Raw genomic sequence first — 24,995 nt, forward strand, 5'->3', positions numbered from 1 at the left:
AATCCTGAAAAAGTGACTGTTCCCATTTAATTGTAAAAATGAATGTAAACTGTGTGCTCAAGTACACTGACGTCTCTTCTTGGTGTGTTTTATGAATACGTGTGCAATCTCTGATAGCATAGTAACACTTTAAGTTGTATTGTTCATGGTACTTTGACTCGGAAAATACTACAGTATGGATCTGGGATGTAAATATTTGAATTTTTTTTGCATGTTACGCAAAAAAAAAGTGCGTTGTACACATGCCTAATTGTCAGTTTTTTGTTTTTTCTTGTTTTGAGTTTTGTGCATGATGCCAAGGGATGCATTTTAATGTTTTTGTGATTAGAGTATTCATTTAATGCATGCTTGCTAAATAAACATGCTTATAACTTATCCCCCCCTATGTTTACCTACATATAAGGTACAGTAAGTTATTTATAAAAAACTTCCCTGTCTCCATTAGCAGTACAGAACAGCAATCTCCTTGAGTGTCAGAGTTAAATGAGTCAGGACTGTCAGTTCTCTAGACGGGTACATGTAACAGATGTAAATGTATGTATTTTTTTTCACAGCCTACCTTGAAATTTGGTTGGAGGAATACCTTGAAAGCCTTATCAGAGTCTCTGCTGCAATGCCTACCAACCGAACTGGAAGATTTTTCTATTCAAATTCTGCAACGTGAAAATGAAGAGTATTCTCCCATCAGTGGCTTTATGATCAGTCTTATTAGCATCTATAAATCATATGAGTTCTATGGAGCCATATCAGATGAGCAAAAGCCAAAGAAAATTGCAAAGGCAAGTATTAATGATTGAAAACACAGCAAAAGTGTTTAATGAAGGTGTGAGTACGGTGAATGTTTTTATTTTTGTGTGGTATATTTTTTTTGAATGTGTTTTTTTTTTTTAACCACATGCACACATCTTTTCTCCATCCATATAACTCAGATCCATTAAATAATATAATTTGTGCATCCTGTTTTTTGGCCAATTATGTTCTGTACGGTCATTTTTTTACCTTCAGGTTAACAGATATACTTTAGCTCAACTCTACTGTTAAGTTATTAATGTTGCTTTTTAGAAGCAACACTTAAACCCTGTTTTGATTTGTATAGTTTTAACACTCTACAGAAAGTTAAATACATTGTAACAATGATTACCTAGAATTGCACGTGTACAAAACTTAAACGCCAGTTTTAATACCCTCTACTTTCTTCTTTACACTCATACATCTTTACGAAAAAGGTGCACTATTTTCATACATGATTGGTAATGGCTTAGTCTCTTAATTAGGGATATTTTACAAAGGAATAGAAGCATTTAAATTGGGTGATAGAAACAACCCCTGGGTGTTGGGCTAAGGTAACATCCCCAGGACGTACTTGGAAACCAGAGTAATCTGAATGTACCTTTTCTGGTTAAATACTTTGTTGTTATTATTATTATTTAAATCTGCATAATTGTATGTTATAAATTATAGTCATTGTGATGATTGTACAAAGGACTATGGAAATGAAGTCACACACTCCATATAATGAGCTTGTTAATAGATTTCACAAAGAATGTTCACCTCTGTGTGGTATATTCTCTTTAAGGACAACTGCCATCAAGTTTTCCACTTACCATTTAAAAAAAAAAAAAAGTTAATGACATTTAATGAAAATGAATTATATATTTTTTAATGAAGTATATTAAAGGGACACTATAGTCACCAGTGCAACTACATGTATTCCTGACCTTGTAGTGTTAACACCACCATCTAGCCCCCCTGGGCCCCTCATGCCTCCATAAATATAGTAAGAATCTTACTGTATTCAAGCCAGAAGCTGTAAATCTGCATGCTGTTAGAATCAGGAAAAACAAGCAGTCCGCTGACATGTGATAGCCTGATCCAATCACAGTGCTTCCCCATAGGATTGGCTGAGACTGACAAGGAGGCAGATCAGGGGCAGAGCCAGCATGATTCAAACACAGCCCTGGCCAATCAGCATCTCCTCATAGAGATTAATTGAATCAATGAATCTCTATGAGGAAAGTTCAGTGACTGCATGCAGAGGAAGGAGATACTGAATCACAGGATGCTGTGCACAGTGCTGCCCTGTGCTCTGCTGATAGCAGATCTGAGTTGATTGAGGAGTTTTATGCCTCAATCAACTCGGAAGTCCCTCTGGTGGCAGTTTGAGTGACTGCAACTGGAGGTGTTCCTAGCTTTCAATGTAAACACTGTATTTTCTCAGAAAATACAGTGTTTTCATGAGAAAGGCTGCAGGGAGCTATAGTTCTCACCTGAACAACCTCATTAAGCTGAAGTTGTTCAGGTGACTATAGTGTCCCTTTAAGTTTTTGGAGAAAATTTCACTTTTTTTTCATCTGGCTGAGCAGCCATGTTGGGTCAGACTCGACTGTTATCTGACCATCTGCTGCTCAACCAAGCTTGCCTACTGCTGTTGTTCTGCAGCAACAGGCAAGTTAGGTTGATCAGCACAGATAACAATAGAGTCTGGCACAGCCAGTTAAAACAAGTTCGATTTTCTCCCCACTCCAAAAAAAAAAAAGTAAGTATGTTTCATTAAATGTAACAAACTTTGAAAACATAAGAAGTGACAGTTATCCTTTAACTATGAATTGTGGAAAATTTGGAGAAAATTGCGAATGTTCAGCCAAACTAGCAAAATGTTTAAATATTTTCATCTTGGCTATGTTTCAAGTTTAGCTATTTTAGTCTAAAATTTTATATTCCCTTCAATTCTCAACAATGTAAAAATGTGTAAATTATCTGCAATAAAATATTATCTTTTTGCATTACAAAGAGTGTAGAGATTCTTAATTAGATTACACAGCTCCAACATACCTCCCAATTGGGACCCAAGTCACTAATAATACCCACAATAGTCACTAGCAATTTACCAAAAATGTATCTCTTCATTAGAGCGCGGAACCTCAACCGTTTGTACCCACTGCTCCACTGAGGGGCTCTTAGCATACCAAATATAAACCATGTGAGAGGGGGCATGATCATTTTCTGGATGTCACAGCATGGCATTGGGGAAATAGATACATTTAGGGACCATTGCTCTATTACCTACTCAAATCATGATTCCACTTTCAATTCCCAGCAGACCAGTTTTTCTGTTTCTAAAATTTCTAAAATTAACTAATGACAGTCAAGTGCATCTTTCCTGGTATTATAATTATTATTATTATTAGTTTGTTTTTTTTTTAATTCTTTATTTTTGATGTGCACGTAAATAATAACAGGCAGGTCTGAGGTGCCCCAGAAGCATTCCTCAGGCGTTTCCCACGCTCAACATGCGGGGTAAATGATCGTCTGGCACAGTTTTTATACATATAAAAGTGGTACAACATTGAAAACTGCATTTAGTATTGTAAAAACAGTCTGTAAGCAGGAGTAAGTTGTGCACGTGCAAGAGCATAATTGAAGAATAGCATAAATGTAACAATCTTAAAGGGCTAGGTACATTTCTCAGCTAGTGCACATACTTCTTGAAATTGCATCTAAAATTGTAAAAACAGGCTGTAAGCAGGAGTAGGTTGTGCACGTGCAAGAGCACAATTGAAGAATAGCATAAATGGAACAATTTTTAAAGGGCTAGGTACATTTCTCAGCTAGTGTTTATACTTCTGAAAACTGCATCTTAAAATTGTAAAAACAGGCTGTAAGCAGGAGTAAGTTGTGCCCGTGCGAGAGCACAATTGAAGAATAGCATAAATGTAACAACTTTAAATGGCTAGGTACATTTCTCAGCTAATGTATATACTGCAAGTACAAAATCACAAGTATAAATTTAAAGAAAAAATAAACCAAAGAAAAGGAAAAAAAGAAATGTCCAACAGTTCAATCGGTCAGAATTGAAGTAAAACCGCCTATAACAGTGCTGGCAGTGTTAGGGTCTTGGGAGGGACAATAACTAGTAGAATGGCTTAGATGCCTCAAGGGCGTAGTATCAGGAATGCCCTGTAGGTTTTTCAAAAGAGGTGACCCTATACCACATTCAAGACACCAACAGGTATAACGCATATCTATGCAGCATTTAGACTAGGGATAATTATGTGATTGACCAATTGCCTGGTGATTTTAAAAGTGTGTGACTAAGTGGAGGGCTTTTGCTAATTATTATTAGCTTAGTGTAAAGCCTGTTTCCAGTCCGGATAAAGGGAGGGCACCATAGGTAGGAATGTCTGCTTAATTTTGACTGTTACCGAGGTAGTGACAGTTTCAGAGTAGCATTAGAGGTGTAATCGCTCTCTTGAGTCCTGCTATGTTCGGACAGAGTGCGTAATGGCAGGTATGCCAATCAAACTATCATGTGCGGGTGTTAAGGTCGCTTAAGGCGGCGGTGGCGTGTTATTGTTGCCCTGGTAGTATACTGGGTTTGGTTTGTTTTTACGCCCCTGTGTTCAATGTAAGTGAAAGGGGGGTCCACGAAGGACACAGAGGCGGGGGGGGGGGGGGAAGCGAGCTCGCTTTAAGGGCTATACTGACCCTTGTCGGTGGGTGGAGGGCCTTGGCAGGTAGTAACTAAGTCGGAGGTTAACTAATAAAACAAAACATTTGAACATAGTTGGAGTGTTCGCTCAGGTTGCGGCTGTGGCGCGTCTGGCAGCCGGGACAAATGTGGTAATCCTCGCCATGTCCCATGCATGCGGCGGTTTCAGTGTGCTTCTTGCTTCAGGCTTGGTCAAAGCGTCCTGCGGGAGGCCAAGGGTTACCAGCAGTGCGGACGCCTCCTCCAGGTCTCGCACCTCATGAGGAGTATTGTCCTGTGTGACCAGTAGTTTCCAAGGTGAGCGCCATCGATAGGGGATACCCCCGGCTCGGAGAACTGCTGTGAAAGGTTGCAGGGAGCTTCTCCATCGGAGAGTTTCTCTGGAGAGGTCGTTATAAAAAGTCAACGCCATATTTTCGAATTGGTATGGCGACCTCTCCTTCAATGCCGCCATTATTGTCGCCTTGTCTCTGTTGCAGGCAAGTCTTAGCACTACGTCGCCTGAGGCTAATTCTGGTGCCCTCCGGGGCTTCGGTATACGAAAGGTTCCCTCTACTTGAATAGCCTTGGCTTGTTTGGGGGTCAGGATAGCGCAGAGCAGTCTCCGTATCATATGTGGGAGTTCTGCCTCCGCTAGGTTGTCGGGTACACCCCGTACCTTGATATTGTTGCGACGCCGTGCGTCTTCCAGGAGGGCAAAGCGTTGTTCAAAGGATAGCTGTTGTCTTTTAAGACTCCTTACTTCTTCTTCCAATGTGCCAAGCTGTGTGAGTTGTTGTTTGTTTGCTGTTTCGACAGACTCAATGCGGCCTACAAGGCCCGCGAGGTCGGAGCGCAGTGCGACGACATCGGCCTGAAGCGTTTTCTGGAGGCCCGCCAGAAGGTCTTTTAAGGTGGCCGTGGTCACCGGCTGGGTGTCAGCACTCCGAGGTACCGCCGGGGTATGCTGCGGAGGCTGCGAGAGGGGTGTTCTCCCATCCAGGAGTGAGTCTCCTGAGGTGTCTGAGAAGTCATCATAGTCGGCGGCCATTTTAGGCCTGGTCGCACCATGCGCTTGCCTCAAAAGATCTGCGATGTTCATGCTGAGTTTGGGTTTATCCGGCCTGAGCTTTCCACTCTTTCGACCCATAATGAGTGTTAGGGTCTTTGCCACCGTTTTCGGGTCACCTTAGCGAGTTTATCTCTGGTTAGTACCCTGTGTATTGCGGAGCCCACACGATGTGCGTCCGTCTAGCTCGGCTGCTCGGCTCCGCCCCCTATTATTATTAGTTTAATAATGCAAACAATTATAATAATTTTTCAATGTAGGGTAATAGCTTCTTGATCCAAGGATAAATCTGACTGCCATTCTAGGGTCAAGAGGGATTTTTTTCCTAGTTTGTTGCAAAAGTGGAAGTGCTTCAAACCTTTTTTTTTTTTTTTGCCTTCTTTCTGATCAACAGCAAAAAACTAGGCTGAACTTGATAGACATGAATACCTCCGATTTTATTATTTTTATATAGCGCTTCACCATCACTTTGGGTTTTATTTCTACTATCTAAGATAAGATTATGGTGTTTTAGCAGCTTATTATATATTGGTTTATTTTATATTGTACACTGTTTTTGAATTAGCGCTGGTACCTTACCCCTTTTTTACATGTCTCTTTTCAGCCTATGTAACTAGGTAACTCTACAAAGACAATCATATTTATTAAAAAAAAAAAAAAAAAAAAAAAAGGACTTATCTTACCTTAGAGCAGGCCTGTCCAACCTGCGGGCCCCCAGTTGTTGCCTAACTACAACTCCCATGATTCTTTCAATGAAACAGATAACCAAGGAATCATGGGAGTTGTAGTTCAGCCACATCTGGGGGTCTCAGGTTGGACAGCCCTGCCTTAGAACATGGCTTCCCCGAGCCACATTGAGTGAAGAGTAAATATCTTGGGCTGCACATAAAATATATGAAATAATTAATTTATATAATACGACTTCAAAATCCCTTTTCTTAATTTTGATATTTCATTTGTTTAGTAGATAACTCCCTTATTTGTTACTCTGATGTGGGAGTGCCATATTTAAGGATACCAAATTAGGGAGCTATCTACTAAACACATACACATGTATATTCATATACACATAACCCCAGATATACACATACACACACAATCACAGATATACAATATACACAGGCACATACAACCACAGAAGTAAATACACACACAATCACAGACCTATTTACACACACATAATCACAGACATACACAAACACAATCACAGCCCCATTTACAATCACATACATACACATAATCACAGACCTGCACACACATACAATCACAGATATATACACACAAGGACATACACATAATCACCAACCCACACATGCACACGTACAATCACAGACACACATAATCACAGACATACACAAACACAATGAAATACCCACAAACGGACACATACAATCACAGACCAATACATACAATCACATACATACACACAAGTACATACCTACACATAATTACAGACATACACAAATTACTGGCATACACACACAAAAAAAAATCACATTCATACAAACACATTTAGTAACTAAAAGGTCAACCTCTTACTTATAGTCATTTAATAGTTCAACAAACAATGTGCCTCTGCCAACATTTGTCCTAGTAAGGATGTTATGCAAACGCGTAGATTATAGAAGATTAATAACTGTCTTATTATACGGATTAGTGATGAGTACAATTCTTTCAGTATTGACGATTTATTTAAATAATGTTTTTTTTTACCTGTTGGTTGGGAGCAAAGTGCTTACTTGCTTCATATTGCTTTTATATGGGTGATCTTACATAATGTGACAGAGTCCCATTTTATTCTTCTAATAATTTAATCTTATACATCATGCATGAAGATAATTTACCATCTCTGTCTGCCCAGCTAACACAATCCATAGGTAAAGGATTAGATGTTTTAGAGGCCGTTTTGTCGTTAGCGGGATCAGAGTTATCAATTATTGCTTTTTTCTTTTAAATGATTATCTGTTTCAAATAAAATCCCATGTCATGTATTCTAGTGACAACAAGTTCTAAGTACATTCTAAGTATTAAGTTTGGCTGTACCCGTAGTAACTCACTATGTCAATGGCTCAGGAAAATGCATGGAATGCCGTAGGTACATTATTGTAGATTATTGCTTCTAAATATGTATATGTTTTCATTGCAGATTATTTAATGGCTTCATGTAGTCCTAACCATTTATATGCAAAATCATTTGCCCTTAAGAAACAGCCTCCTGCAATTCTTTTATTTTGCACCCTATTAATACATTCTGGGAGTCATTCGTGCAAATTATATACAAGGTCAAAAGTTGGCTTCCTCTGCCCTGATTAACATGTTCTGATTGTTCATTAAACACCATAGTTATTTTACAAGTGCTTGATACATAGGTGCAAGAATATGCATTAGGAAATTTGCAGTGAGTCCATTTCAGCAGGTTATTAACACCTTGCCGCTGCCTGCTTGCCGCTGCCTGCTTAAAGGCACTATAAAAATGTAGAAAGTAATCCCAGATCACATCCAATATATGCTTTAGTGATTAGTCTAATATTTAATGGCTTCCATATATATCCTGCTGATATCAGAACCGTCTCTTTTATACATACACAACATTTACCTCATTACATTGGCATTTTGGACTATTCCAGGCTTAGTTCCAATGTTCCATTCCAGGTCTCTGCTTGGTAATCTCTATACCTGTTCTTTTTCTAAACATGCAGATAATCTAAACGTATAAAAGATGTCCAATGTGCATCTTGAGATTTAGATATCAAAGGGACTAGAAATTTCTGGTAGGTTGGTTTCGGTACAAATCAAAAGACTTCTGCGGCAGAGCCTATGGTCCCCGACCACAAATATATATATATAACTATTTATATATATTTTTTGTATTCATGTAAGGAAGTTTCAGTCAAGTCAAGAGGGAAGGAGGTATCCTCACTCATTACTTGGAGCTCATTCTCCCATTAGATATTGTGTAATTATTCGATGAGCTATTATCTTAGTTCATGAGACAAACAGGTGGTGGAACTCCATCCTGCTTCTCATATCAGTTCTACACATATACACTGTGTGCAGAATTATTAGGCAAATGAGTATTTTGACCACATCATCCTCTTTATGCATGTTGTCTTACTCCAAGCTGTATAGGCTCGAAAGCCTACTACCAATTAAGCATATTAGGTGATGTGCATCTCTGTAATGAGAAGGGGTGTGGTCTAATGACATCAACACCCTATATCAGGTGTGCATAATTATTAGGCAACTTCCTTTCCTTTGGCAAAATGGGTCAAAAGAAGGACTTGACAGGCTCAGAAAGTCAAAAATAGTGAGATATCTTGCAGAGGGATGCAGCACTCTTAAAATTGCAAAGCTTCTGAAGCGTGATCATCGAACAATCAAGCGTTTCATTCAAAATAGTCAACAGGGTCGCAAGAAGCGTGTGGAGAAACCAAGGCGCAAAATAATTGCCCATGAACTGAGAAAAGTCAAGCGTGCAGCTGCCAAGATGCCACTTGCCATATTTCAGAGCTGCAACATCACTGGAGTGCCCGAAAGCACAAGGTGTGCAATACTCAGAGACATGGCCAAGGTAAGAAAGGCTGAAAGACGACCACCACTGAACAAGACACACAAGCTGAAACGTCAAGACTGGGCCAAGAAATATCTCAAGACTGATTTTTCTAAGGTTTTATGGACTGATGAAATGAGAGTGAGTCTTGATGGGCCAGATGGATGGATTGGTAAAGGGCAGAGAGCTCCAGTCCGACTCAGACGCCATCAAGGTGGAGGTGGAGTACTGGTTTGGGCTGGTATCATCAAAGATGAGCTTGTGGGGCCTTTTCGGGTTGAGGATGGAGTCAAGCTCAACTCCCAGTTTCTGGAAGACACCTTCTTCAAGCAGTGGTACAGGAAGAAGTCTGCATCCTTCAAGAAAAACATGATTTTCATGCAGGACAATGCTCCATCACACGCGTCCAAGTACTCCACAGCGTGGCTGGCAAGAAATGGTATAAAAGAAGAAAATCTAATGACATGGCCTCCTTGTTCACCTGATCTGAACCCCATTGAGAACCTGTGGTCCATCATCAAATGTGAGATTTACAAGGAGGGAAAACAGTACACCTCTCTGAACAGTGTCTGGGAGGCTGTGGTTGCTGCTGCACGCAATGTTGATGGTGAACAGATCAAAACACTGGCAGAATCCATGGATGGCAGGCTTTTGAGTGTCCTTGCAAAGAAAGGTGGCTATATTGGTCACTGATTTGTTTTTGTTATGTTTTTGAATGTAAGAAATGTATATTTGTGAATGTTGAGATGTTATATTGGTTTCACTGGTAAAAATAAATAATTGAAATGGGTATATATTTGTTTTTTGTTAAGTTGCCTAATAATTATGCACAGTAATAGTCACCTGCACACACAGATATCCCCCTAAAATAGCTATAACTAAAAACAAACTAAAAACTACTTCCAAAAATATTCAGCTTTGATATTAATGAGTTTTTTGGGTTCATTGAGAACATGGTTGTTGTTCAATAATAAAATTAATCCTCAAAAATACAACTTGCCTTATAATTCTGCACTCCCTGTAATCCATGTCGTCTGTTTGTATATTTTTTGGTATATGTATTTTGGAATGTAGTGTACTTTTTATGTTTGTGTGTTTACTTGTGTGTAAGCTTTAGAAAGCGCCTTTCCTTGTTCTCACATACTGTATGATCCTGTATTATTTGAACTACTAAATTATACGTTAATGACCATTTACAAACGTACATGTACACAAATGGGTCTTCTAACATGTTTTTTATTTCTTTCTTTTCACCAGTTTTGCTTTGAAATTACAGAAGAATTTGACTTACTTCTTCCACTGGCTTTGGCATGTAGAGGTGATTCTCTAAAGGAAATAAAGACATGTTTTGTAGAAGGCTTCAGCAAAGTAGCAGCATTGGTCCTAAACCGACTGGAAGAGCGCATGGAGGATATCCCATCCAAAGCTCCGATGCAATCCATGTTTGCTGCTCTCTCCTCTGCCGTCCATGTTCTTCATCATTTAAACTTTTATTGTGACCAACTGAGTAAGAAGTAAGTGGTCGTAATATTGAAATGATCTTCTCAGTAACCAATGATATATGTTGACCCTTGTATTCAGGTAGAAAATATGTTTGTATTGTTACTCTGTTTGTGTTTTCTTACGATTATTTTAGAAAAGTGGAAATGACCAGTTCAGTCATTGATCTCTGTTCCAGCCTACAAGGCAGCTGCCATTTAGGAGTTTAAACACTTTGTTTATGCAGCCCTAGTCACATCTCCCCAGCCTAAAATGGTTTACTTTTCATTGAGATCTTACAGCACGGTGTTTTCACTTTAGAAATGTTTAACTTTTGCTATGTAAATTGAACTTTAGTCACAAACAGGAGGCTGTTGCAGTGGAGGAGAATACAAATCTGTATTCCTAACACCATAGAGCACTCTGCCCACCATAGTCTCCATAAAATTCCTGTATTGCACAGTCTGGTTAAAGGGACACTATAGTCACCCATACTACCTCATCTCATTGAAGTGATCTTGGTACAGTGTCACAGTCACACTCAGAACGGCAATGTAAAACATTGCAGTTTTTGAGAAACTGCAATGATTACCTTGCAGGACTAAGACTGCCAATCATACAGTCACTAGAGGTGCTTTCTGGCTGCTAATGGACTTTTGGTCACCTATACAGAAATAAAAGTGAGTTAAATCCTACATAGCAGACAATTGAGTAGGGAAACTGCAGGAACATGATCTATACACCAAGACCACTTCATTAAGCTCTCCAATTTACCTAAAGAAACTCTATAAGGACAGGAAAACAAACATGTATTCCTGACCCTATAGTGTCAAAACCACCATCCAGCCCCCCCCCCCCCCACACTCCCTAAATATAGTAAAAACATACTTGTATTCAAGTCTGCAGCTGCTGCCTCTGACCTGCCTTCATGCCTGACATCATCATCACAATGCTTTCCCATAGGATTGGCTAATACGGTCAAGGAGGCAGATCGGGGCAGAGCCAGCACAAGTCAAACACAGCCCTGGCCAATCAGCATCTCCTCATAATAGAGATCCATTTAATCAGTGCAGCTATATGAGGAAGGTTCAGTGTCTCCATGCAGAGGGCACTGTGACAAGAAGCACATCTAGCGGCCATCTGAGGAGTGGCCAGTGAAGTTATCACTAGGCTTTAATGTAAACACTGCATTTTCTCTGAAAAGACAGTGTTTATAGCAAAAAAGCCTAAAGGTAATGATTCTACTCAACAGAACAAATGCAATAAGCTGTAGTCCTGGTGACTATAGTGTCCCTTTAATAGAATTATTAAAGAATAGTATCTTCCATGGATACAATAACTGTTATTGCAAAATAGAAAAACATGCAAGATACAAAAAATAGTCTTACTCTGAAAAAAAAAAGTCTTACTTTTTTTGTTTTAAAGTTTATCCAAAAATAATAAATCATTGTAAAAGTGTATCCATTCATATTAAATCAAAGCCAAAGTGTTTATACCTGTGTACCAGTGAGTTTTTCTTACTTAATCCCAAGTGAAGAAATGCGGGATTTATCAAATGATGATATAACTTACAAGCACTATAACACATGAAAACACCATGCTTTTCTTATTGATATCAGAATACGTTGTTGGAAGGTTAGTTTGTTTGTATGTTTGTTTTACCTTCTAGGATGCAACACTCAATATTATATTTAATACATGTGTAATATGGAGGAGGTAAGTAGAATGGATATTCCCCTGGAATATTTACTTCTTTTTTTTTAAGCTAATTTTCAAGATGTTGAATAACTGCTTTTATTAGTATAATAAAATAATGTGATCAGTGAGTGTTATATGAGCCTAATGCAATCCTGCACTTCCTGTTATTAATATTATTATTACTTGGTAATTATAGCGTAAACATATTCTGCAGAGATGTATAAACAGAAGTAGGGCTGCCGACTAACTTTCAACAACAGATTTGTGGTAAACAATCAAAAACTGTGTTACCTACGTACTTTTTTTGCGAGAATGTCTAGCTATAAATTCACAAAATAGTCTAAAACTAATTTATAAAAAAAAGTTTTAATTATTATTATATATATATATATCAAACACATAGAAAAACAGGCAGGTAAAAAAAGTTTATACTGCCAAATGCTATGACCCTTGTACAAAAAAAAAATTAAATAAAAAAAAATGGACCATATTGTATCTGTCACACTATTTCTTGTACCAATTCAACAAATAGTGAAGTGGAATGCACATTTTCCCTGAACACATTAAATACATTTACTTAGTAATGTTTATTCACTCTGCAGTTCTAGGAAGAAATATCCGATGGATGCATTATGATTAAAACCACCTGTTAGCTGAATATTGTTACTCCCCAAATCTCAGACACTTAATGTCTTCTTCTTTTGATCATCTCGTCAATGCAGACCCTTGTTTCTTGCTGCTGTCCAGCAATACCAGGAATTCATCAGCGACCTCCAGATTCAAGTTACTAATTACTGCGTCAACATTTGTGCCACGAGTATTTTTCACGATGCAGAGAGCCATCACTGGGATGACAACAAGGCATTTTATGAGGTGTGAGTTTAAGAATGTTGCCTGTTATATCTCACAGACTTACATTAGATGCATTACAAGCCAGAAACTAGCAACAAAACATTTTTGAATTACTTGACTATTATCGCGACAAAATGCAGATACGCTACGCAATTTTCTAAATTCATGTTTAACCCCTTAAGGACACATGCAATGTGTGACATGTCATGATTCCCTTTTATTCCAGAAGTTTGGTCCTTAAGGGGTTAAATGAATCGCGATCATTTTAATACATTAAAACATAAACAGCATCAATAGATGCCAACAGTCCCAAATTTGTTGGAACGGCCCCGGTTTGTGTGGTACTGTCCCAGCAAATATAGGGAGGGACTTCTCCCCCATTTTGAAATCTGCCAGCAGGTTTCAACAGATTTCAAAATGCAGGAGGTGACTGGATGCTAGGACAATGCACAGAGCACTTCAGGAATGCTCTATGCACAGACCGCTGGAGGGCGACCCTCCTCTGATAGAAAGACCCACCACCTGCATGCATGCTCTTTTCCCTGCCCACATATGTCCCTATGTCCCAGAAGGTGGGCAAGAAATGTTGGCTGAGAAATTAAAGGAGAGCCAACAGGAGAAATCTGCATTCAGACCCAAATAGTCAAACAAGAAAAATAAAATCGTCACCTTACTTATTTTCCTAGCTTGGAAACTAACTCGTAATGTGCAATCCTATCGTTAATGCTGCAGAATTATATTTTAGTAAATAAAAGCATGCATGATTTATTCACTAAGCACTAAATTACACTGAGTGTTTAAGGCAATTCATTTTTTATATAGAAAGAGGTAGAAATTGTTGTTTTTAATTTACTTGATGTAGTTAACCAATATGTTTCTCACCGGGATAACAAATAGTAAAGTACTGCTAAGGGATTATTAGATAAACAGTGACACGAAAACTGATTTGCAGATTATCAGTCAAAGTAGTCGTTTGGAAATTCAACATTATTAGCCGTGTATTTTGTTGCTTGGTTTTTACTTCGTTACCATTTACCAGTTAGTCAATAAACACATTTGTTTACTGTTCTGCTACAGTAGCAGCCAGCTCTTAAAATTCAGAACGAAACAAAGATGTCAATTATAAAATACACATGTCGCTTGTGATCAACCTTTTTAGACACTTGTCAAATTATTTGTTGTCAAATTGTTTTGAGCTTTGCTGAGTTGGACATATTTTTTATAAACTCTGCCATTTTGTCCTAACTTTTGCAACTAATTTCCAGTGATCCATAAATCACTATTAATAAATAACACCCTGGCGCTCCTAGCTAATTACTAAATATTGCCAACACATATTTATTAATATTATTATTATGATTATTATTTTCAAGACTTAAATTTTTAAGCATACATTATTCTTTTGTAAACCATTTTACTTTGTTGCAAAGTATGATTTCTTTGGATTTCGTTTTCCAGCATTTTTAGCTTTCAATTCTACTTTAACCGACATTGTTTTGAATTAAATCTTAATAAATCAGTATAAAGTAGCAGGTTTCTGATGGCAATGGAAGTCGTATAAATTAGCAGAAACAAGGAGGCTACTTGCTGAAATAAAGTTAGTTCTCGCTGTGCCGTGAAATTGGCTCATTGATCAATGTGCTAACAGACATTGGAATATAACATTGCTTTAAGGCATGTTCAAGTATCGAAACCACAGCCCGTTTTAACAGGATTCCTAAATTATCTGTTGGACATGGTTTAAGCCATTGTGTGAGATGTTTTAGCTCTAGACAATAGAATAAGTAATTGCCGCTGTCGAAATGATATTACAGTGACTTATGCAATAAAATCCAGATGTTTGTTACCATATGTACAAGCTAAATAAAAGCTTACATCTGTTTGTCTTGTACTTACAAAAATAGCAGATGTTTTTCCCGAGGATTGTACTATGAAATAACAGCAGACAGGGAAAATAGACCAGCTGACATGCATGAATGAATCCAGGTGAACATGGACTCGCAGATCTCTTTAATTCACCTTCACACCTATTATTCTTTTATACTTTTTTATCGTTTTGGTCGAGTTGTCGCTAGGGGGCATGTTATTACTGACTCTTATTATTGTTTCTATTATAGGAGTATAAATCTCCAGTAGTTTTAAAACACAAATGTGTAGAAAGCACTTTGTATTGTCAGAAATGTCCTGTAATTAGTTAATTTGTGACAAATGTCCTGTAATTAATAGGGACATGCAGGGATTTATTCGCTAAACAGTGAAATGTGGATAATTAACCAATTGCAAAGAGGTTTAGGATGAATTCTAAACGGTGTCCTCTGTTACGGATAAATAAGTCCCAAGCAGCTGTCTGTATTAAATCACATCATATAAATCTGCAAATAGTTAATCATGGAGAACTGAGAACTAAGTTACAATATTTTGAGTAAAGTAACCACATTATAAAAAATATTAATCTTAATTGAGATGAAGTGGTCTGGATGCAATAGCCTTTTAGTTTTAACACGGCGATGTTTCCATTGCAGACCTAAACACACATCTAGAGGCTGTCTATTGACAGCCACTACAGGCGCTTTACAGTGTGAGCCAAGACAGACTCAGTTCTGAATAAAACGCTGTTCATAGAGTAGCATTTTATTGTCGCAGTGTGGTGATTTGCGATGTATGCTCACTAGCCTCCCAATGTTTCCATATGGGAAAGCTTTGGATTGGTTGAGGTTATCAATTTTGATGATCTCAGCCAGGGAGGCAGAGCAGCTGTGGCGAGACCAGTGCGGCAGAGAAAGAAAGGTAAGTGTAACTCACCGTGTTCTATTATCAGTTGTCAATGAGATGAAGCATTTGTGGTGCCTGCAGTGTCCTTTTAATTTTTTTTATTGGGTATCCCAAGCAGAGGGGAAAGCCATTGATAAAAATAGAGAATTTGTTTGCACCCTAACTGTTTGAAAACAGATGGACAAAAAAAATGTAGATTCTGCACCAACACACCAAGCTATAGTGGCTATGGGGCTTGGAGTGTCACTTGAAATCTTTTGTCCAATCACACCCCTCACCCTGATTTTGCACTGGTTTCAATTTAGTTTCAGTTCAGGTTTTTTTTATTTTTTTTTATTTTAAAGAAGTACATACAGAGAAATATAAAAATTCAAAGCAATGTATATCCATCCTCAGGCACAATATGAATCAGGTAATAATTAGCATAGGACAAGATCTAAAGATTAATGGTAGTCCTGGTTGCTCCGTCCATTCGCCAAAGCTCCTTTAGGGACATAAAGCCTAAATTTGACTATAGACTGTGTTTGGTTAGAGTGATCCAGACTCGTGTGTTGGGTTTATTTTTTAATTTTTTTTGACCATCTTTATTTGATTTTTGTTTTTCTAATAGAGTGGTAAACAGAAAATGAAAGATTAGAGCTTGTGTTATTACATATTGCACCGTTTAAAATGTTTCACACAGTTAGTATGACTTGGCAGGCTACTGTAAACAATTTATGATATGGAACATTATATCTGAGTTGAGACATAATTTGCGAGCCCATGGTCTGGGCCTAAAGCTGTGGAAGTATGGCATTTGGGGCTGTGTGCCTCAGGTCACCCGGGGCTAGGGATCTTCTCAGGGCAGTGATGACTGGAGCGATAATGTTGTGTTGGGTTTATATTGCGTGCTGTTGGTATCAGCAGTGATGTTGATCTATTGGTGTATGAGAGGTGGAATAATGGGGAGAAATTATGAGATAGATGGGCCTTGTAAATGGACCCATATCCTACTGATTATGGTTATATAGTGTTATATTACAGTTCTAAAATAATTATAGTTAATGGCTAAAGACCAAAGTGAATATGTAGCATGGCCGAACGTAGGGTGACCCAAGTTAAAAATGTAGTGGATATATCCAGAGTATATGATGCAAAAAGTTTTTTACCCCACGTTTTGTGTCCTATATTCCAAAAAAATACAGTACATGGTCTTCAACACTTAACTAAGCGATCTTTGTGACATCAAACTCTACTCAGCATGAGTGGTAGTTCTTGCTGTCTCTGAACTATGTCAACTTGAGTACTGATTGACTTCAGTCAATCCTCAACCCAGGAAATTAACTCAGGAGGACCTAACTGCAAATGGGAAATATCGCATTTTATATAGATTGTATGCTGTATGTATTCCTCTTATTTACTGTCTCCATATTAATGTATCACTCACAATATTCTATGATATACAGTATTGCAGGTTCCTATCAAGAGTCCATCTATGACATACAGTATTGTAGGTCCATCTAATCGCCATACCATATTACTGGTACGGAAAGTACCCATGTGAATAACTGGGAAAACCTTCCTGACATTTCACAACCAAATGTGTAAATAATGAGATACAAGACAATCCAATTTCTCAAATAAGCAAATATGAACTAAGTAGGACACAGATTATTATAAATACTGGTGGTCACTGGGACCTGTCATTTTATCTGAGCAAATTTCAGAGTCACTAAAGAACAAGATGGATAAATTGTGAGGAAATAACCGCCTCAGTAATAGTCTTTGCATGTTTGATCATGAGCTCCTAAGTAAACGAAGAGCTGAATAAAATCTATATTGATGAATCTCTGCTCATATTAGAATGCATTATTCTCAGCATAATAGCACTGAATGATTTTATTTAAGAAGTCCCGGAAATTACACTAATCTTCTGATCTGGTCAGGAAGAAATTAGGTCATCTTAATCTATTAGAACATCTGCCAATTCCTCATAAAGTCGTAAAAATCAGTTTTAGCACATGTAATAGGTGAAACGTCTTGACATATCTTAAAAATGTTCCACGGCCTGTGCTCTCACATGAATGCATATTTATGGGAGTAGAGTTGTGTGGTTAATTTTATTCCTATGCCCTTTCGTAATACACTGGAAGAAGTTAATAAAAGTCCATTAGTAATGCTAATGATTCTACCCAAATGTGGCTGCCTGAACAACTCAAATACTGTTTCTGTTAAAAGGCATCTTTGGGTCAGGGTTAACAGCTGAGGGTCTGAATCTGGTGGATATAGTGTTTTTTCCTGAAATGTAACATTTAAGATGTAAGAAAATAAATTAGTTACATAACATGGTGCATAATAAATCCTAATTAATACAATTAGATGGATGTTATGGATAATATTGTTGTATATTGACCTGAGAATGACTTGGTTCTCTAAATTTTGGGATCAGTACAATTTGCTGTGCTCACTACCTTCTCCATAACTAGTTGTGAATAGTACTGCCATTCCCTCTTAAAGGGACTCTCCAGTGCCAGGAAAACCCTGCAATGCCCCTCTCCCAAGAATCAATATGTAATGGAGTCTTTGAGAGGATGTTACCAATGCAGAGGACTATCTCAAAGCATTCCTGAACATTTTTTGCAGTGCTGAAGGGTGCATTACACTGCTGAAAAACACCACTGCCATTAGGGAACACCATTGCCATGAAGCGGTGTATGTGGTTTGCAACAATCTCTAGGTAGGCGGTACATGGCAAAGTAACATCCACACGAATACCAGGACCCAAGGTTTCCCAGTAGAACATTGCCCAGAGCATAACACTGCCTCCTGCATTCAGGGGCGTATTAGCCGCGAGGCAAACAAGGCATTTGCCTTGGGCGGCATTTTCCAGGGAGCAGCAAGAAACGCCGCCCCCAAATGCCCAGGGCAAATGCCTTGTTAGCCTTGCGGCTAACTGACAAGCCCTCTGGGCGGGCGATCTGCTGGGCGGCGCTGGCGGGCGGCTGGCGAGGGAGCACTTCCTCTGAGCTGTCTGCTCAGCTCCCTCGCGCACTGCAGAGTGAGTCTGGGAGCCGGAATATGACGTCATATTCCGGCTCCGCCTCCCAGCCTCACTGTGCGGCGCGCGAGGGAGCTGAGCAGACAGCTCAGAGGAAGTGCTCCCTCGCCAGCCGCCCGCCAGCGCTGCCCCCAGCAGCCACTGGACCACCAGGGAGAGAGGGAACCCCCCCCCCCCCCCCCAGCATTCCCAAAGGTAAGGAGGCTGGGGGGGGGGGGATTAAATAAAAAAAATAAAAAAGTGAGTGTGTGTGTGTGTGTATGTCAGTGTGTGTATGTCTGTTAGTGTGTGTCTGTTATTGTGTGTGTGTGTATGTCTGTTATTGTGTGTGTGTGTATGTCAGTGTGTGTGTGTATGTCTGTTAGTGTGTGTGTGTGTGTCTGTTATTGTGTCTGTGTATGTCTGTTATTGTGTCTGTGTGTGTCTGTGTGTGTCTGTTAGTGTGTGTCTGTATGTCTGTTAGTGTGTGTGTGTGTGTGTGTGTGTGTGTGTCTGTATGTCTTAGTGTGTGTGTGTGTGTGTGTCTGACTGTGAGTGTGTGTGTATCTGCTAGTGAGTGTCTGTTAGTGAGTGTGTCTGTTAGTGAGTGTGTCTGTTAGTGTGTGTGTGTTTCTGTTAGCTAGTGTATGCGTATTTGTCAGTGAATGTGTGTGTGTATTTAGAAGGCGGGGGAGGGGTTGGTTGGCGGAGACGCGGGCGGGCGCGAGGGGGGTGCCTGAGTTTTGTCCTGCCTAGGGCAGCACAAAACCAGGATACACCACTGCCTGCATTGCCTACATAGGTTAGTCTTCGCTCTCCACATGTGTCAATGAGTCTTGGGAGCCCATGACCTGACGCCGGTTCAGCAGTTGTCCTTCCGTGCACCAGCTTTGGTAGGAACTAACCACTGCATACCAGGAACAGTAACGAGACTTGCTATTTTGGAGATGCTGTGACCCAATTGTCTAACCATCACTAACCATCTAACCATCACTAGCCCTTGTTAAAGGAACACTATAGTCACCTAAATTACTTTATAGCTAAATAAAGCAGTTTTAGTGTATAGATCATTCCTCTGTAATTTCACTGTCATTTAGGAGTTAAATCACTTTGTTTCTGTTTATGCAGCCCTAGCCACACCTCCCCTGGCTATGATTGACAGAGCCTGCATGAAAAAAACAAACTGGTTTCACTTTCAAACAGATGTAATTTACCTTAAATAATTGTATCCCAATCTCTAAATTGAACTTTAATCACATACAGGAGGCTCTTGTAGGGTCTAGCAAGCTATTAACATAGCAGGGGATAAGAAAACCTTAATTAAACAGAACTTGCAATAAATAAAGCCTAAATAGGGCTCTCTTTACAGGAAGAGTTTATGGAAGGCTGTGCAAGTCACATGCAGGGAGGTGTGACTGGGGTTCATAAACAAAGGGATTTAACTCCTAAATAGCAGAGGATTGAGCAGTGAGGCTGCAGGGGCATGTTCTATACACCAAAACTGCTTCATTAAGCTAAAGTTGTTCAGGTGACTATAGTGTCCCTTTAACCCCTTAAGGACCAAACTTCTGGAATAAAAGGGAATCATGACGTGTCAGACATGTCATGTGTCCTTAAGGGGTTAAAGTCAATCAGATCTTTTCAATTGCCTGTTTTTCCTGGTTCCAACACATAAAATACAAGAACTGACTATTCTCTTGCTGACTATTCTCTTGCTGCCTAATATATCCCTGCCATTGACAGGTGCCATTCTAACAATATAATCAAAGGTATTCACTTCACCTGTCAGTGGTTTTAATGTTGTGGCGGATCAATGTGTGTGCATGTGTATATATGTATTTAAGTGAGCTTTATTTTTGTATAATTTTAGTTTATTCTATAAAAAATAGGGAATCATTTTTGTTTTTTTTAATCAAACTGTAGGCTACTTTTGAAATTATATTAAACTTCACTATTCTGCACAATTAGCTATTTAGTGAATTAGCTATTTCGTTTAGTTGCAGAAATAGGTGCATTTAAGAATTATTTTAGTTCAGCTGGTTTGTCCGTACATTTAGAATTCCTTTGTCAGCTCTCCACATTTACAGATTTATGGAATAATCTCCATTTGTAAACATTTTACAGTTTTTTTATCACATTATTAAGAATGTCTTGTATAATTTTAAATCTCCTTACTATCTCCATTCACAACTAAAATTTTCAGTTGGTAGGATTCGTCCTGCCATTTTTTACAAAATATATTTTATGTATTTTATGTTTTTTGTTTGTTTGTTTTTTACGTCAGGGCGAACGATGTTCATTCTCCATCCAGATGTGGCATTATTTTTGTTGTGGACTTCGTCATGACTTATGGACTGTGCTACCTCCCTTTATGGCCTGGACAATTCTTCAGGACGTAGTGGAGCAAACCTTGGCTTTGTTAACCTTCAGATACTCTCAGGTTAGCCCCAACTACAAGCGAGCTTCACAAATAAGGTACTACATTATTATTATATATAATATTTATAAAGCACCACAAATTCCACTGTACAATGGGTGGACTAACAGACACATAATTGTAACCAATAATACAAATATATTCTGGGCCAATACAAACCATTGTGTGGAAATCTATTCACAAACCGGACTTTACATAGGACACGAGGTCATGCATTTAGACTGAAAGAAAGAAGATTTCGTCTTAGGCAAAGGAAAGTTTTTTTTACTGTAAGGATGTGGAATTCTCTGCCTGAAGAAGTGGTTTTATCAGAGTCCCTACAGATGTTCAAACAGCTACTAGATGCATACTTGCAAAAACAGAATATTCAAGGATATAATCTTTCAATGCAGGGTAAAAACTGCTTGATCCAAGGATAAATCTGACTGCCATTCTGGGGTCAAGAAGGAATATGTTTCCTAGCTTGTTGCAAAATTGGAAGTGCTTCAAACTGTTTTTTTTTTTTTTGCCTTCTTTTGGCTCAACAGCAAATGTGAGGAAGGCTGAACTTGATGGACGCAAGTCTCTTTTCAGCTTTGTAACTATGTAACCAGACGAGTTGGACACACAGGAACACAGGGATTGAGGGCCCTGCTCAATGAGTTTACATGCTAGAGGGAGTGGGGTATAGTGACACAGAAGGTAAGGGTAGTGGTAGAAAAGTATTCACTGAGGGCTTAGTGGTTTGTTTGCTTTGTTGGTTCTTTTTTGACAGTTACAGGAGAGGAATAAATGTGTGGGGCGGGAAAGCTGTTAACAGTTTAATTGATACGCTCTCCTGAAGAAATGAGCATATACCATCTACTGTAATATTAAAATGTAAAATAGTTAAGGAATCCGCCGGGAAATTGATACTAAAAAGTAATGACAAGCTTAGTTGCCAAATCTGCAAAAAGCACAATACTCTATACGGAAATTTCTGTTACATTGTATTTTCTATAGCTTAATAGCAAGCTGATGTGAATTTATAGACTCTGCTTTACTGTTTGACCCATTCAGCTTCTAGGAGCAAATCGGAACAGCACATTTTGACACTTAAGGCTGACACGGTCAAAAATAAATCCACAGGACAATTAGAATGTCACTCTTGTTAGCACTAGGTGACACTGTTGCTTTAATGCACACAGTGTCCAGGACGGATTCTGTCAGCTAATAAAGGTTTAACAAGCAGTGTTTCCCTTTGCTGCCTGTGCATTTATTTTACAGTTTCACCAAGATTAGCTGTAATTCTTTATCTAGAGGGCATGGGAGAGGGTTAAACATTTGTCAGAATTACTGGATTTGAGTGTGAGTTTTTGTTTTATTTTGCATTTAAATTTCAAATGATTGGATTTAAAGGACAAATCTGGGACATAATGAGAAAAAGAATGACAGTATACGGTATTAATGGGATAATAGGCATGTGTACATGTATCATATGAAAACCTGATTTCATTTACTGTGCAGTTAATCGGCAGATGAGGTTTTACAAGATTATTTGATCCGCCGTTTCACTATTAAATGTCAGCCAATGACTTATAATTTATTGAGAACAAAATGAACAGATTAGGGTTAAACTGCTGCGTGGCGGTAATATGTGCTTGTTAATATCAGGATCTACTTATAGGATCAGTTAGTCCAGGTACCAGAAATCCTGGATGGATCCAAGAGGGCACATAATTTGGATACATACCCATGTACAGTACATATGTAGTTATTCCCTTGCCATGTGGGACATTGGCTGGGTATAACCAACCTGCTGGCCATATTAGTCTGGTTGTGTATAATCAGTATATTTAATAAGATTACTTGCCTTTAGTAACTGATCATCACCTTCATTCTGAATTGTAGAGTTTAGTTTTGCCCTAAATACGTAGTTTATTTTTTACTGGTGGCCAAATATAGGTTGGTTGATAATAAAAAGTCAAATATTACACAATGTATTATATTGATACTGTCCTAATGAAAGTTCCTTTTGGGGAATGAAACGCTGACCTCAATGGATATAGAAGTCAGCACTGCATAGAACCCTTTAAGTTCATTCAGAACACCACAGCTGAGCAATTGCACTCCTGAAAAGACCCTGACAGGGCTTCCCTGCATGTCCCCACATCGATTGTGACAATTAAACCAGTCACAGTGTCATCGTCGGAGACACTATGCTTCATTCAGTAATACAGGAAAATGTTCCTGCAATACTAAAATAATCCAGTAGAGTGCAGCAAAATCCCACTCCCTGCCATTTGTATGGAGGGTTCGCTTAGGGTTACTGATAGTGGTTCAGTTATTGGTAAGGGTTGGAATAGAGTTAGCTAAGGGTATGGTTAGGGTTAGCTTTAGTGTTAGTGTTATGGTAAGGAAAGGGTTAATGCTGGGTTTAGGTGCTGTCATTTTAGGAAAAGGGTATGGTTAGGGTAGGTGTACAGTTACCCTTCATTTAAGCATAGGGTTAGGGTAGTATAGCTTTAGATGGGGCATTTGAATTATTTTTATTCACTTGCACTGAATGTGTAAGAATTATTATGAGCAAATATGTGAAAAAAATGCATTTTTAATTTTTCCCCATTAACTTTTTATTCACATTTACTGTTGTTACTATACTATACTATTACTATAATACGCATGTGGGCACTTAAAGAGAAACCCTTAACATCGGACTGTTTTTTAATGTACATATAGTCTTCTTGGGATTGGATGACTATTCAAACCCTCAGTGACTGTTACTGAGACACACGTCATACTTTGTCACAATGTCTTGTAATTTGCCATAAATGAATGGATACAGCCTGAGTTATTCACTAAATTAGAAATTCTTAGAAAACTGACCCGGTAATTCAAATGTTAGTCCGTGATCGCTGAACCCCAAAAAACAAAACCTCTAACTCAGCTATTTTCCAGCTCAAATATTTTATCCTAAAATGTACAGTCCCCTGCAATTCCCAGTTTAGCAAATAACTCTGATAATGTGTGTGCTCATCCCAGCATTGAAGTGGTGCGAACGGCACATTGTACATATATTGGTTGTTGTTCTGTTCGTTGTGTAATGTAGAAGGCCTTGTCATGCCTCATCATTTAGTAATGCTGTGTTTACGTTTCCTGCAGTGCACTGAATGGAAACATTCTCTATAAATCAAGCATGGATGAGTTACAAATCCTTGCTGACATTTTGATGTACAGTATGTACTAGTGTATTGGAATAGCACTTCAGTTTATGTAGTGGTGCTTTAAACTTAAACGTATCCTATTATCAGACACCTCTAATTATTCATTGATTCATGTTGCTTGGCCTTCATTCAGTGCTACTGCCTCATTGACGGTGCATTATCTCTAGACTTTGTAGGCAACAATCTACACTCATGTCTATTACTATTTGTAATACCCAACTGATTAAAAATATTAAAATTAATTAGTTTAAATTGTTATTTTTTTAAAAAAAACATTATCTATATCAGTGGTTCCCGACCCAGTCCTCAAGTACCCCCTAACAGTCCAGAATTTAGGGATTACCCAGTTGTGTTTAAGGTCTTTTTAGAAGAAAAAAAAAACACTTCAGACACAACAGGGTAATCCCTAAATCCTGGACTGGTAGGGGGTACTAGAGGACTGTGTTAGGAACCATTCATCTATATGTTAACC

At 38.5% G+C, this 24,995-nt stretch overlaps 1 protein-coding gene across 1 annotated transcript in view; it reads left to right on the forward strand.

Annotated features, from left to right (window-relative positions):
* Positions 1-24,995, forward strand: part of KIAA0825 (KIAA0825 ortholog) — a 391,566-nt gene that overhangs the window by 93,443 nt on the left and 273,128 nt on the right. Inside the window, exons 7-10 of the mRNA XM_063453688.1 lie at positions 555-779; positions 10,345-10,601; positions 12,987-13,137; positions 21,189-21,379. Of these exons, the coding sequence (XP_063309758.1) occupies positions 555-779; positions 10,345-10,601; positions 12,987-13,137; positions 21,189-21,379 (824 nt within the window). The remainder of the gene's footprint in view (positions 1-554; positions 780-10,344; positions 10,602-12,986; positions 13,138-21,188; positions 21,380-24,995) is intronic.

This window comes from Pelobates fuscus, chromosome 5 (assembly GCF_036172605.1).
Source record: "Pelobates fuscus isolate aPelFus1 chromosome 5, aPelFus1.pri, whole genome shotgun sequence".
NCBI classification, from domain to species: domain Eukaryota; kingdom Metazoa; phylum Chordata; class Amphibia; order Anura; family Pelobatidae; genus Pelobates; species Pelobates fuscus.